The sequence below is a fragment of the Rhinolophus sinicus genome, chromosome 5 (genome assembly GCF_057876585.1).
Source record: "Rhinolophus sinicus isolate RSI-liver-muscle chromosome 5, RSI-T2T, whole genome shotgun sequence".
NCBI lineage: Eukaryota > Metazoa > Chordata > Mammalia > Chiroptera > Rhinolophidae > Rhinolophus > Rhinolophus sinicus.
Genome location: NC_142505.1, coordinates 83,120,305 through 83,135,659, shown reverse-complemented (window position 1 = coordinate 83,135,659; position 15,355 = coordinate 83,120,305). Strand labels below are relative to the sequence as shown.

The 15,355-nt window shown below is 45.7% G+C and overlaps 1 protein-coding gene across 2 annotated transcripts; it reads left to right on the top strand.

Annotated features, from left to right (window-relative positions):
- Nucleotides 1–62: 62 nt before the first annotated feature.
- HDAC3 (histone deacetylase 3) lies at nt 63–15,237 on the top strand. Of its 2 annotated transcripts, XM_019739052.3 has the most exons (15): nt 63–329; nt 437–519; nt 2,725–2,867; nt 7,199–7,280; nt 7,409–7,465; nt 7,589–7,644; nt 8,031–8,164; nt 8,669–8,749; nt 9,108–9,181; nt 9,345–9,409; nt 10,684–10,773; nt 10,902–10,960; nt 11,211–11,290; nt 11,601–11,758; nt 14,594–15,237. In XM_019739052.3, the coding sequence occupies exons 1-15, from the start codon at nt 134–136 to the stop codon at nt 14,661–14,663; spliced, it is 1,428 nt and encodes a 475-aa protein (XP_019594611.2). In that variant the 5' UTR covers nt 63–133; the 3' UTR covers nt 14,664–15,237. The 2 variants fall into 2 exon arrangements, with proteins under 2 accessions (XP_019594611.2, XP_074169796.1); XM_074313695.2 differs by lacking the exon at nt 63–329 and having other exon boundaries at nt 2,700–2,867.
- Nucleotides 15,238–15,355: the final 118 nt, after the last annotated feature.

Below are 15,355 nucleotides of genomic sequence, written 5' to 3'. Positions count from 1 at the left end.
GGTTTCTCGAGGATTTGATTCCCCCCGGAAGGAAAAAGCCCTGGCATCCTAGGACCGCTGCTACCTGTCTTCTGCCGGAGCCCAGACGCTCAATCCCCAGAACACAGAATCTAGGCGAGGGGCGGGACTCCGCATGGGGCGTGGCCTAGGGAGGCGGGGCCTGGATCTCCCGGTTCCGCAGAGGCAGGCTGCGTGCTTACGCAGCACGCACGACGGGGGTGGGGCAGACGGCCGGGCGTGCAGCGGAGGCGCCGGGCCTGGTCCCGCTTGTGCTATGGCCAAGACCGTGGCCTATTTCTACGACCCCGACGTGGGCAACTTTCACTACGGTGAGGGAACAGGGTGGTACGCGAGGGGTTTCGGGACGCGGAGGTTCTGAGGCTGGGGCTACAACTCCAGGGATGAGAACTGACGAACTCTCTTTTCCCACCCCCAGGGGCTGGGCACCCCATGAAACCCCATCGCTTGGCACTAACACATAGTCTGGTTCTGCACTATGGTCTCTATAAGAAGATGATCGTGAGTCCTGCCGCCTCGGCTGGGGAATTGGGGGTGGGGGCGAGCTGCGGCTCTAGGGATCGGTAGACTACTGAATGCACCGAGTGAGACCCACCCCGAGTGGGGGTGGGGAGAAGCTGGATAGAAGGAACCAGGAGTATCACCCGCCCATGCAGTGTTGGTGGGTGCATCCACCGACTTAATGGGAGTTACTTTTTCACCTTAGGTCAGCCACCCTCTGACTGCAGGCGGACTAACATTTGGCCTAGAATTAGGGTGGATTGGGGATGGTTTGAAGACTGAAGGTGTTTTCCTCCCTAGCATTTTAGGATGTGAGCAGTGCTGTAGCCTTAGGGAAGGGAGAGGGTCTGGATCACTGTAGCTGGATGTGAGGTTTGCCGTCAGTTTTCACCCCTTCTCTGTGACCCCCTCTCCACCTCCAAGGAGCTGGAGCTCCAGGAAGCACTGCTGCTCTGTGTGTAAATGTGTGTGTGTGTGTGTGTGTGTGTGTGTGTGTGTGTGTGTGTGTGAATGAGTGTATAGGAGAGCAAGAGATGTCCTGGGTATTCTCTTTTAAACCTAGCGTACGCCTACACTGGTAATCACTACCCAACCCTCCATTTCCCAGATACACACAGGCTGTCTGTCCCCAGCTTGGAATTTGTAGCTGTTATTTGTGGTTGTAACAGTTAAGTTCAGCCCTCATGCATTGCAAGGGGAATTAGTCAACAGTATGAATGAGGGCCCACTCCTTGTGCTGAGGTACAGACAAGTGAATTGGTCATAGAAAAGACTGTCGTGATGTTAATGTATAAATCTATGAATCCCTTGAAATCGTTTGCTGGTATGTACCTGTGTGCATTTTCTGGGGAGAGAAAAGCTTTTTATTCTTGCCCAATTTCTAAAGAAGTGTGTGAACCTCTCAAAAGATAATAAATCTCTGGCTTAGTACCTGGGCACTTTTGGTTTTAATGAGAAGATTGTCATACAACGTGTGATCAAACAATACGGTGAATGTTAAACAAAAAACAAATTTATTACAGTAAAAAACACATTGCCATTAATCCCCTTCAAAATACTCCTCCTAGCTTCGAACACATTTATCCCATCATTCTTGCCACTTTCTGAAGCAGTTCTGGAAGTCCTCTTTGCTGAATGTCTTTAGTTGCGCTGTCATGGCTGCCTCAATGTCCTGAATCATTTTGACGTTGGGAAAAAGCCAGAAGTCGCATGGTGCCAGATCCAGTGAATAAGGTAGATGAGGACACACTGTAATGTTTTTATTTGACAGAAATTGCCATATACCAACTCCCGACTGACTGCACGGAACAAGTTGAAACTTGTCACACACTGTTGCTAAGGATCGACATACCACTTCCCATATTGAAGATCCCTGCCTTTCCCTTGGATGGCACTTGGCAGCAGCATTCACTGTATTTGTTGATTACAATGGAAAAGCTCCATGTCATATATCACTTCTGGTACTGCAATTTCTGTCAAATAAAAACATACGGTGTGTCCTCATTCACTTTATTCACCGGTTTTGGCACTGTGTGATGTCTGGCTCTTCCCCAAAGTCAAAATGACTGTGAAAGGTAAACGTTTTGAATTGATTCAGGATATTGAGGTAGCCACGACAGTGCAACTTAACGACACTCATGGAAGAGGACTTCCAGAACTGCTTCAGAAAGTGGCAAGAACGATGGGATAAGTGTGTTCAAAACGAGGGGGAGTATTTTGAAGGGGATTAATGGCAATGTGTCTTTTACTGTAATATTTTTAAAAAATTTAAACATTCACCGTATTTTTTGATCACACCGCATATATTCCATATTATTTGACTCAACAATTAAAAACTCAGAGGACACAGAGGACAGAATCAGAGTCCAGGGGAGTAGATGAGTATGGAGAGAATCAGAAATAGGAGATTCAGGAAACAGGGCAGGTGGATCAGGGCTCACCTGAGAAGATAGGACAGGCTGGGCTAGAGGTGGGAAAGAGAAGGCAAGCCCAGTGGTCTTTAGGGGGCTTGGTTATAATAAACCACCTGGTTAATCGAAGCCTATCTTCTCTGATCTTTGCCTCATAGAATAACAAGGATGAGAGGGTAAGGGGACCGCTGGGTGTGGGTTTGGACAGTCCCCAAAGCTGGGTTCAGTGTGCTCAGTGTCAGCCCCATGATTGTGACTGACCCTGCCTAGGTTCATCTTGTGTTTCCATCCTGAGGTCTTCAAGCCATACCAGGCATCCCAGCATGACATGTGCCGCTTCCACTCTGAGGACTACATTGATTTCCTGCAGAGAGTCAGCCCTACCAATATGCAGGGCTTCACCAAGAGCCTTAATGCCTTCAACGTGGGCGATGACTGGTGAGAGGATGGGGACTTTTGATGCCAGGCGTTTCAAGGACAACACTGAGTGAGGTCTTGCGGGCAGCGAGTGGGAACATTATGAAGTGGGGCCTACTTGTCAGCAAGTCATCATTTACTCGTTGGTTTATTCAACAAATATTTATTGGTCGTTTGCTCCAGGCCAGGCCCTGTGCTAAGTGTTGGGAATGCAATGATCAAAATTTTAATACAGTTGTGCTAAGTCCTCTGAAGGAGAGGTACATGACAGCGTGTGAGAGTGTATATGAGGGAGAATTACCCAGCTTTGGGGGTGGTCTGGTCAGTGGAGGCTTCCTAGAGGAAGTAATGAAGATTGAACTGAGATCTGAGGAAAGAGTGGAAGAGTGGGAGGTATTAGGTAAAAGGTGGTTGGTAGGAGAGAGGGTGAGGGGAGGAATGTCATGGGTAGTAGGGACAACGTGTGCTAAGAGTCTGTGGTAGGATAGAGGATGAGTCATTTGAGGAACAGAAAAAAGGCCGACCACAGAATATGAAGAGAAGAGGGAACCGAATTGAGGCTGACATGATAGGCAGGGCCTTTAAAAAGTACACAGCCCTGTGATAAAGGAGTTTTTACCCCGAGAGTAGAGGGAAGTCATCAAAGTGTTTTAAAAAGCAAGAGAGTGAGTAGACGTGGTCAGGTTTCCATTGAGCTTGTACCATACCAAGAAGACTCAGAGTTTTATAGACCCTGTGGGAAGGGAGTGGACAACCAAGATAAGCTGTTGTCCTTGCTTACATTCTAGTATACATCCACGAAAATATAGTGAGCATAACAGCTACCATTTACTCAATTTATTTTTAAACTTTGTATTAGGGAAAATTTCAAACATTTCTGAAAGAATAGTACAGTGAACCCCATGTACCCATAAGGCAGCTGCAACACCTACAGGCAAATGGCCAGTTTTACTTCATCTGTATCCCCTCACGTTAGATTATTTTAAAACAAGTCTCAGATGGTGCTTCCTTTTATCTGCAAATAGTTTATTATATCTCTCCAAATGATACTCTTTAAAAAATGCCCAATATTGTTATCACTTAAAAAATTATAAGTACTTCCTTAATATGAAATATGCAGTCAGTATTCAAATTTCTCCAATTGTATCATCATTTTTTTCTTTTTCGCAGTTGATTTATTTAAATTAGGATCTAAACAAGATCCACACGTTGCATTTAGTTGATATGTCTCTTGAGACTTTTAATCTATAATGCTTCTTTCCCTTGAATTTCTTTTTTTTTTACTGTTCATCTTTTTGTTTTTATTTCCGTTTCAAGTGTACAAAACAATGTAATAGACATTTACACCCCTCACAAAGTGATAACCCCCTCCCCCAATATGCTACTCCTTTGATATCATATATGGCTGTTACAATTCCATTGACTCCATTCCTTATGCTGTACTCCACATCCCGTGACTACATATATATATATATATGTATATGTATATATGTATATATATTAAATTATAGTTGATATTCCATTACTCAGCTTCAGCCTCAGGTGTATAGCACAGGGGTCAGGAATCTACACAGTCCAGGAAGTGGTCTCCCTAATAAGACAGGTGCCCATCTGACCCCCTAAAAAAATCTTTACAATGTTATTGATTATATTTCCCAAACTGTATTTCATATTCCTGTGGCTATGTTGTGATTACTAATTTGTATTTTCTAATCTCTTTACCTTCTCCCCCATCCCCACCCCCCTCCCACCTAAGAACCCTCAGTTTTTGAATTTATTTCTTGACGAGGCTGTTGACCCTCTGTGGTTTCCTATAACAGTTACCATTTATTGAGTGCTTACTCTGCTATGCTGAGGATTGCTGCTCTATCCACTTAGTTCTCACACCAACCCTGAAATGTAATAGTTCTTTTTCTGATGTTGGGCGTAAGTAAACTGAAGTCTGAGGAGATTTAGGTAACTTAGCCTGGGTCACATAACTGGTCAGTGGAGGTAGCAGAATTCAGATCCAGAGCCCAGGTTTTTAAACGTGACACTCATCTGTTTCCCTGAAACATCCTAACAATAGAAGCAGCCTGGGCTGGAGGATAGGCGCCAAGTGCTGAGGCTGGCATTGAGCACCTTCCCAACCTTATCCCCACGCCCCTGCTGCATTAGTGCCTCCTGGAATGCCCTTTGTTCCCCCATTCGTCTCTGCAAGGCCTTCCCAGCCTTCACAGCACCAGGAAGTTTCACCCCACAAAGCCTTTCTTGGTCACGCCAGCCACAGAAGTCTGTCTGCACACACCGCACTGCTCATTTGGTGTTCAGTCACATGCTGTTTGGGGAGGTTTCTTGGTTTTTTTGTTATTGTTGCTGCTGCTGTTTCTGAGTTCACTTCGTAGGTCTGTGAATGCAGTCAGCCCTCAGGCCGCAGCTGGGGTCCTGTGGATGCTCTTTTTGCACTCAGGGAATACTGCCACCGAGCCCTTTGGGCCCTTTGCGCTGCATCGGTCAGACTGTCAAACTTAAGCTACAGTTGTGATTTTCTGTCTCTCAGATGAGAATCAGGGATTTTCCTTTTTTTCCCCCTTTTAATTAATTTCTGACTGTTTTCAAAGTAATCTAATATAAAAAGCCAAATTGTATAATACTACAAGGATTTTAGTGGAAAAAAAAAAAGCATTCCCAGGCCTGCCCTTTCTACCCATAGATCCCTCTTCCCAGTGGCAGCCACTTTCAGCTCCTTTAGCTGTTTATTCTGGTATTTGTCTTTGGAATTCAAAAGAATAATACTAATTTACTACAGTTACTAATCATCTATAATACACTTAGGTACCGTCTACTATTTGTCAGATGCTATTCTAAATGCTTTACAGCCATTAGCTCATTTAACCTCAACAACCCCTATGAAGCAGGATCTGTTACTACATCCTTTTTACAGATGAGGACACTTAGGCACAGAAAGGTGGAACAGCTTGCCCAACCTCATGATCATTAGTAGGTGTTAAAGAGTCAAGGTTTGCACCTAGGTAGTCTGGCTCCAGAATCGAGGCTCTTAGTCATGCTAACGTACTATACTGCCTCTTACAACATGCTTATGTTGCCGTTTCTTCATTTAGCGATTTTAGGCACTGTCTATTAAACTCTTAGTTATGGGAGATGAGCATTTAGTCTTCTTACACCATCACTCTGGCTTCCTCTCCCCTCCCAGCTTGACAATATAGCTAGTTATGTAACACTTTTTATTAAATAAGTATTCTATGTTTACATTATTTTAACTTTGAAAAATTCATTTACTATTGAGCAAAATAGTATACTATGATTTGATCTTTCTTTTTGTATAACTTTTTGTTTTTTCTAGAGCTGATAATTGCATTGTTCTTTCATTTGCTTAGTTTTCTAGGTGTCGATCACCAATTCTTCCAAACGTTTTGAGAAACTGTAAAACTCCCTACAGTTCTCTTTTTCACATGGTCAAATGTGTCAGCTGCATTATTTTCTTGGAGACGTAAAACTAGGGATTTTTAAAAAGGCTTTCCTTTTCTAAAAGTCAGGTTTATGAAGGTATAATTTGCATTCAGTAAAATTCACCCTTTTTAGATACACAGTTCTGAGAGTTTTGACAGAAAGGTCAGGGATCCCACAAAGGTCCCTCATGCCCTTTCTAGTCAATCCCTTCTCTCCACCTTAGTGCCAGGCAAACACTGATCTGAGGTCGGTCCCTATATTTTGCCTTTTCCAAAGTGGTGTATCTAAGTGGAGCCATTATAGTATGTAACCTTTTGTGTCTGGCTTCAAGCCTCTCCTTTTTCTAAAGAATGACGATGGTAATACGTGATAGCTAACATTTATTAAATTCTTACTAGGTTCCATGCACTGTGTTAAAGGCTTTCTGTGGATTATCTCATCATTATTACTATTGCATGTATACTATAGGAATATAACTTTCTTTAAAATATACTATATTTCTTTAAAATATAACTATAAAGAATATTATTACATGTTATATTAAAATGTGGTAACACATAGAATCTTTTAAGAAAAATAGAGCTCATGTTTTCTTTCAACGTTATGTCCTTTGTGTGTGTATGCTCAAGTTCCTTGAAGCTGCCTGGTTCTTTTCCCAGCTAGGGTACAAACTTCCTGACCAGTTAAATGCTTCTTTACTTCCCATCAGTGCCTTGCACAGGGCTAGGTACATGGTTTAGTCCAAAATATTTGTTGAATAAATTTGCAAATAACTTGGGTATGTAGGAAGGGGAGAGAGAGGGTTATTGAAGAATGAAGATTGGAGGGGTTTGGGTGGGAGGCGAGGTATAGGAAGGCCCAGCAGAGGTAAAAGGGCTCCAACTTACTCCTCTTTCCTGCAGCCCAGTGTTTCCCGGGCTCTTTGAGTTCTGCTCCCGCTACACAGGCGCATCTCTGCAAGGAGCAACCCAGCTGAACAATAAGGTGATCATGGTCCTGAGTCCCCTTACCCATTTCTGAGGATTCCTGGACTCAAGGCCTTGACCCTGACCCTGAACTCCTAGCTTTGGCGGTGGGCAGGAGGAAGAGTGAGTTGGGTGTTTCTCTTTCAGATCTGTGATATTGCCATTAACTGGGCTGGTGGTCTGCACCATGCCAAGAAGTTTGAGGTGAGTGAGGAGGTGACGGGGGAGATAATGGCTGCCCTAGGGTTGGTGTTCAAGATGACAGTAGGGGGCAGCTGGGTAGAGGAATTGTTCCTTTCTTTATATAAGACCACTGTCTCACCATAGGCCTCTGGCTTCTGCTATGTCAATGACATTGTAATTGGCATCCTGGAGCTGCTCAAGTAAGTAGCCTGGGAGGAGATGGAGGGACTTAGGAGACTCTTAACCGAGGAGGTCTCAGACTGCCCTGGCCCTGCCCCGGACCTCCACCCCCGTACTAGCTTCTCCCAGGTTCTTTCTGCTTTGCTCAGGCCACCTCTGCCTGTGCTCTGCTGCAGATGCCCTGCTGCCTGCTCACGTTGCAGCCTTCCCTGCACATCCCTTCCTGTCCCTGCCTCCAGGCTGGAGCCCCAGGGTGGCCCCCAGGGAACTGGTGGTGTTAGGTTTCAGGAGACTGGGGCTGACGCAGACTCTTCATAATCCCAGACCTTGTGTTTGGGAGGAGTGGGTGGGGGGCTTTCTTCCTGGGGTTCGCCTCTGCCTCAGACCCGCTTTGCCCTCATCCCAGGTACCACCCCCGGGTGCTGTACATCGACATTGACATCCACCATGGTGACGGGGTGCAGGAAGCCTTCTACCTCACTGACCGCGTCATGACAGTGTCCTTCCACAAATACGGAAACTACTTCTTCCCCGGCACAGGTGTGGGGATAGGCATGCCCGTCCCCTTTGCACCCCTCAGCTCTGCCGCAACCGCCTCCTTCGTACCTTCAGGGGGCCCCTCAGGGAAGCCTCTCCCGACCTGTCCGTTACAGTAATCGCCTCTTTCCCCATTACTCTCTCACATCACTGTTTGTTTCTCACAGAGCTCTCACTGCTGTTTGTGTTTATTGTGGTATTTTGTTTTGTTTACTGTCTTCCTCCTCATCGTGCTCACCCCCTAAGAAAATGAGCTTGGTGGGATTTCATTCATTTCCTTAGTTCTCCTTCCTGCTGTCTCCCCAGTGCCTTGCACGCAGCCTGGCTCATGGTGGGCCCTCAGACAGTGTTTGCTGAGTGAATACACGCGGCAGGAGACTTAGTGGCTCTGGGGAGCGGTGGAAAGACATAGATGGAATGAGAGGCCCTCGGTGTGGGTTGGGGTCAAAGCAGCCGGGTTGTGGGGCTCATGCATGGCTGCCACCCCCACCTCCCACCTCCCTGTAGGTGACATGTATGAGGTTGGAGCAGAGAGTGGCCGCTACTACTGTCTCAACGTGCCCCTGCGGGACGGCATCGATGACCAGAGTAAGTACTGACGTCTTCTCCTTGCTTACTCGGCCTCTTTTTCTCCTTCAATTAACCTCTTCTGCCTGGTATTGTCTACTGTTGGACCAGGTGTCCGTAAGGAGGAATGGCCTTCAGAGGGACCATGAGCACCCCAGAAATTATATGCAACACATTTTGCATTTTTCCAGGAAAAGATTTGCTTTCATCAGTCACTCAGAAGGGCCTGGGGACCCATCCAGAAGTTCAGAACCAATAGTTTGATACTTTGGCTTGCCCCTTTCCTGGGCTCCACGCTCTCTCACCCCCCTTTTTTCTTTTGTTCCCTGTCTCCCCATCTCCTTGGGGTGCCAGGTGCCCATCTTTGGCCCTCTCCCAGGTTACAAGCACCTTTTCCAGCCGGTTATCAATCAGGTGGTGGATTTCTACCAACCCACGTGCATTGTTCTCCAGGTAACACTGCCAGTGCCTGGTCAGCAGGGCCGTGCCTGGGCTTGGGGGATGAGAACAGGGAAGATGAAAGCCTCCAGCTTAGTGGGGGAAGGGAAGTGAAGGGCATCTGGGACATTTTGATCAGTCATCTCATCACAGCTGCCTGGGATTTTGCGTTTTGCAGTGTGGAGCTGACTCTCTGGGTTGTGATCGATTGGGATGCTTCAACCTCAGCATTCGAGGACATGGGTGAGACTTGCCTTCCTTCCACTCTGCCAGGTTTTCAGTGGCCTTGGGCCTCAATACCTAGAGTGGGGGTAGTTGGCGAATGGGCCTCATCTCTTCTTGGGAATGAAAAGTAGTTACAAATTGTACTTGCACCAGAAATGTCACCTTAAACAGGGTTCCCCAGCTGGTCTTTCATTCACAGTAGGTTTTTATTAAGCACCTATTATTTCCCAGACATTGTACTGGGAGATGGGGATGCAATGGGGAAACTCTCATGGACTTTATAGTTTAGTGTAGGAAACAGACAAAACATGAATAAGCAAACAAAACAAGTAGATGATTCTAAATCCTATGAAGGGAAATGATAAAAACCTTAGACAGGATGACAGTGGGGAACCTACTTTAGATAGCATGATTTGGAGAGGATTTTCTGAGGGGTTGAAATTGGGTTGAGACCTGGAGTCTGGAAGGAGTGAACCATCAGAGGAGCAGAGAGAAGTCTGTCTGTGGTGGGAAGGGCCCACACAGTCTCTGAGGCAGGGAAGGGCTGGCGTAGCAGAGGAGATGAAGTAAAACCAATGAGGCAGGGCCACAGGGAGCAAGCTGGTGATGGTTTGAGATGAAGTCTGAGAAGTTGGCAGTGGCGAGGCTAAGCAGAGCCTTTAGACCCTGGTAAGGAGTCTGGATTATACTTCAGATCTGATGGGAAATCATGGGACTATAGTGAGCAGGGAAGTGCCGTGATCCAACTCGTGTTTTCAAGTGACTGCTCTGACTCCTGAATGGAAAAAGGTTTGGGGTGGGGGTGGGGGGACAGGACTGGAAATGGGACCAGCTAGGGAGCCATTGGTGTTGTTTAGGCAGGAGATATGGTGCCTGGACTAAGGTGGAGGAGGTGGCAGAAGTGGCGATGGAGAGAAGTAGGTGATTTGAGTTACACTTTGGCAGCTAGAACTGAAAGAACTTGCTGGTGCATTGATGAGAATAGTTGATTAACAGGTGGGATGCCAAGGTGGGTGTAGGGCAGGACAGAGGTGGGAGTGCACTTTCTTTTAAAATTTTTATTGAGACACAACGTATATAATAAAGTGCACATATCTCAAGGATATAGCTCAATGAATTTCACTGCTAGATCAAGACATAGAACTTTCTAGTTCCTTTGTGCCGATTTACAGACAATATCTAGAGGTGTATATTTTGACTTTTGATAATATAATTTCCTCCACCCAATTTCTTCTAATGGATAGAGGAACTTGGTAACTTCCTCTACCCATTCCTCTGGTTTCTTTTAACAGGGAATGCGTCGAATATGTCAAAAGCTTCAATATCCCTCTACTGGTGCTAGGTGGTGGTGGCTATACTGTCCGAAATGTTGCCCGCTGCTGGTAAGCACACTCCCTGATTGCCCTCCTCCCTCTTGCCCGGTGTGAGCTAGGGGCTCCCCAAGAGATGGCCGAGTGGGCCCTTCAGCCCACTTGCTCAGCCTGGCCCCCCTTCTGCTGGTTGGTTTCAGGACATATGAGACATCGCTGCTGGTAGAAGAGGCCATTAGTGAGGAGCTTCCCTATAGTGGTAAGGACCACCCCGTGATAACCCCACACCAGGAAGGCCATTCTCACAAGACTCCAGAATGGCCTAGTTTGAAGGCAGATGGGAAATTTGATGCTCTCAAAACTCTGCAGATTAAACCCCTGGGCTCAGAGCACTGAAACGATTGGGCAGCTATTACGTAGGGGTTTTGGAAAGGAAGGAAAGAGATTGGGTGGTCCTGGGCCCTGCCTGTCTCTCTGAGCCATACTCTCTTAATCTTTTCCCCTCTAAGAATACTTCGAGTACTTTGCCCCGGACTTCACACTCCATCCAGACGTCAGCACCCGCATCGAGAATCAGAATTCACGCCAGGTCAGCAGCTCAGAGAAGCTGAGCACAGGGTGGGGGAGCCCAGGAGAGGTCTGGGGTGTGGGAAATTGGAGAAACCAGAGAAGAGAAGAACGTTCTCAGCCATCACTATCACTGTTATCAGCTAGAAGGCAACCCAGATTAAAGAAGAGGCAATTGAGGGTGGGAGGAGGGACAGTTTTCAGCTGGGAGACTCAAACTAGGATTCGAAATGGGATTAAAGCTAGGACAGTAGGGGCGAAAGGCAGCTAGTTGGGTGGATGTCCTGGGATCACTGGGAGCTGCTCACTCTCTGTTCCTTGTCTCTAACCAGTACCTGGACCAGATCCGCCAGACAATCTTTGAAAACCTCAAGATGCTGAACCATGCGCCTAGTGTCCAGATTCATGATGTACCTGCAGACCTCCTGACCTATGACAGGACTGATGAGGCAGACGCGGAGGAGAGGGGTCCTGAGGAGAACTACAGCAGGTTTGGGGCAGGCACCGGGGAGCGGGATCTCAGCAGGCTTGTCGGAGAGGCGAAGGGCAGAACAGTGAACTGAGGCATTAGCTTATTTGTCCCTGGCTTACCTCCTCTAGTATGCCTACTCTTTGGTCTACTGCAATTTCACACTCCTTTTTTGCCCTGTTTTTAATCACATAAGTAATATATTTTTATGGTAAAAATTTGAAGCAGCACCAAAGTATGTTAAGTTCACACGATCCTAGATGCATTCCACACAGTAACCATTGTTAGTTTGATTTGTATCTTTTCAGATAGACGTTTTTCTATAGATTACAAGTATACTGTTCTATGTGCACAGATAAACGTAAACACACATACACACTCATTCTCAGAGTTTGTGTAGTTTTTTTGTTTTGTTTTATTTGTTTTGGATTGCTCTACAACTTACAACTGGTTCTTCTTCTTTTTTTTTAACAAAGCAATGCGTCCTCCCATGTCAGTATATATAAATCTGCTTTATTATTTTTATCAACTTTATAATATTCCATTGTGTGGATGTAGTATCATTTAACCAGGTACTACTGATGGACATTTACACTATTTCCCATTTTTTTATTATTACAAAGAATGTGGCAATGAACCCCCTTATATATACGTCTTTGCATGCTTGTTTGAGTGGATTAGATTCCTAGAATAATTGCTGCTACGTCAAAGGTTATGTGGACTAAAATTTTTTATATCTGCTGCCAAATTGCCTTCCAAAAAGTCTGTAATGATTTATATTCTTTCCAGCATCCTACTTCTTCCAGGTTCTTAGCTGGACAGGTCACTCCCCAAATACTGTGCTTTAAGGCCCTTTGACTTCTTTCCTCTGTTAATTTTTTCAACTTTGATAATTATATTGTGGTTATTTTTTTAAAAGTCTTTATCTTTCTGAGATACATACTAAAATATTTACAGATGCAATTAATTAAGAAAAAAAGACTAGGATAGAACTTTTTTTTTAATCCCAAAATAGGCTTTTCGGAGAAATGAAGGGAAAAGACAATAGGACCCAGCAGTGCAGGAACAGATGCACTTAATGGAGAACAGATCTCCTTATGTGACAGGGATAAACACCGCTGGGCAGTTGGAGGACACCTGGTCCTGTTCCCAGGCAGTGGGAGAGGTTTGAGCTGGCTCTGCTGCAGTCTGATGGGCTTCTCAGTCCCTGCCAGAATCTGCTTCTGTGGAGTCCAGGCTTCCAGATCTGTCCTCTGGACCTGGGCTTTACTGCTCAGGCCTTAGGACCACTCCAACCCTCCTCCTCCACGAATAGGCCTGATTCCCACTCCTGGTGAAGGAAGTACCTGTCCCTCTGGCCTCAGGGATTCCTTTTTGACCCATCATCTCCTCAACTTCTGCAAGTTTCTGAGGCTTGACTTCTGGAAATTGATTTTCCTTTTGGCAAAGTTTGACTTTTTCATCTATAGTTTTAGGCTGATATCTGGGCCTGGTCTCTGCATTGTATCATGCCCTCTCAATAGCCAGCCCTCTTCCTGTCCTAAGCCCTACCTCACTGTTGGACCACCCACTGAGTTTTTGTTCTTTGATGCCTGTGTCTCCAGCTTGCATATCATTTGCAGAGTAGTAACAGTAAAAGTTACCACTTTTTGTGGGTTTGCTAAGCACCAGACTCAATACTAAGTGCTTCATATAAAAACACATATCATCATGTCGTTATATTGCCATCAGACAATCCTAAGAGGTGGCTGTTATCCTTAAATTACCAGAGGAGGATTCTAAGGCTCAGAGAGGTTAAATAACTTTCTGAAGGTTCCACAGGTAGTTAAATATTAGGGCTGACATTCAGACTTGAAACTGTGACTCCACACCTTGAACCCTTGTGCACTTAGAGGTAACTGAGACATTGCTCAGCAGGCAAATAGGGCTTTTCCTGACTTAGTTCCCCAGATTCTCTTTGGCGACTTTTTCCCTTTCTCGATTATCAGCTGTGGGCCAGATAATTCAGTTATTCATAGCCTCCCAGAGAATAGTTTTCTAGAAAGAAAGAAACCAGTATGGAATACTAACTGGGTGCTGTGTTGCTTTCCCATCCTTTCCCTCACTACAAGTTTATAATATCATGCCACTCCTCTGCTTAAAACTCTCCTTTCCGTTACACTGAGAAGAAAATCCAGATTTCTGACCCTGGCTTTAAAAGGCCCTGCATGCTGGCCCTCACCTACATCCTTGGTCTCATTTCTAACAACCGTCCTCCGTGCACACTACGCCCCGCCATGCTGGCCTCCTTGCTCTCCCTGGAATACAGCAAGTCTCCTTCCACCTCATAACTTCTGTAGTTGGTGTTTTGGCAGCTCGGAAGGGTCTTCCTGAGATCTTTGCCTGGCCGGCTCCTTCTCAGACTTCAGGTCTACCTTCTTAGAAACAGCTTTCCCTAATAATCCTGTCTAAAATTTTACCCATTTCCTCTCATCACTTTCAGTCACATCTCCCTTTATTTCATTGTATTCATAGTACTTACTTTTCATCATCTGAAATTCTGTATTTATTTACTTCATTAGTTATTGTTAGTCTCAATTGTTTAGTAAGTGTTTGAGGACTGGCAGAACTCTTGTCTGACTTACTCTGCTGTATTGCTGAGGCTTGTGACAGTGTCTGCCACAGAGGCGTCTCTCAGTAAGTGTTTACTGATGACATGAATGGATGAATGACTAGTGATCAGTCTCTACCAACAGAAGGAGACGAGTGGTTCCCTGAAAAAGGGGGCCTGAGAAGTCGCTCCAGAGAGGGTGCCTATGTGGAAGAAGATTGGAGCTTGGAGAATGGGATGCTCACCTGTTTCCCCTTGCTTTGCAGGCCAGAGGCACCCAATGAGTTCTATGACGGAGACCATGACAATGACAAGGAAAGTGATGTGGAGATTTGAGAGCACCTGGGCTTGCTGTCTCCCAAGGAATTCCTTTTTACCTCTCCGTTGGGTGGGAGGGAAAAGGTGTGGGTCCCCCAGACCTGGACTGGTCACCTTCAGAGGTTTTACCAATGCTGGGAGACCACATCTGGTTCTTAAACCAACTATCCCCTTTCTTCTCCCTTCCGAGGCCTGACAATGGTACCTATTTGGGATTGGATGGGGACAGGGACAGCTGTCTCTAGGATATCCTGGGCAGTGAGCCCTAGATGCCAGTCCCAGCCCCTCTGGCCCTCTTATTCCTTCCTGCTTCCCTCCAACCCAGATACTTTTAGAGATGAAGGGGTAATCAGGACTGAGGTTACCTCTGACTTCTTTCTCTGCTGGGTTCTCCCACTGCAGGCCTTGCTTCCAGTGCAGGTGAAGAGTGAGGGATTTTAGGGGCCTCTGGCTCCCTAACACCTTAACCGCAGGTGATGGAAAGTACGGTTTTGAATTGGGGGAGGATGTGCAGATATGCTGTTCTAACTTTTGGCTTTATGTCCATTTTACCACTGTTTTTATCCAATAAACCAAGTTGGTATTTTTTGTACCTTTTGCCTTTCTGGGAATATTTTTAATTCTTGCTAGCTACCTATGTGTGAAGGGAGAAGAAATGGGGGTGATGATATATGTTACAAAAATCATAGTTAACATTCATTCAGCACTTA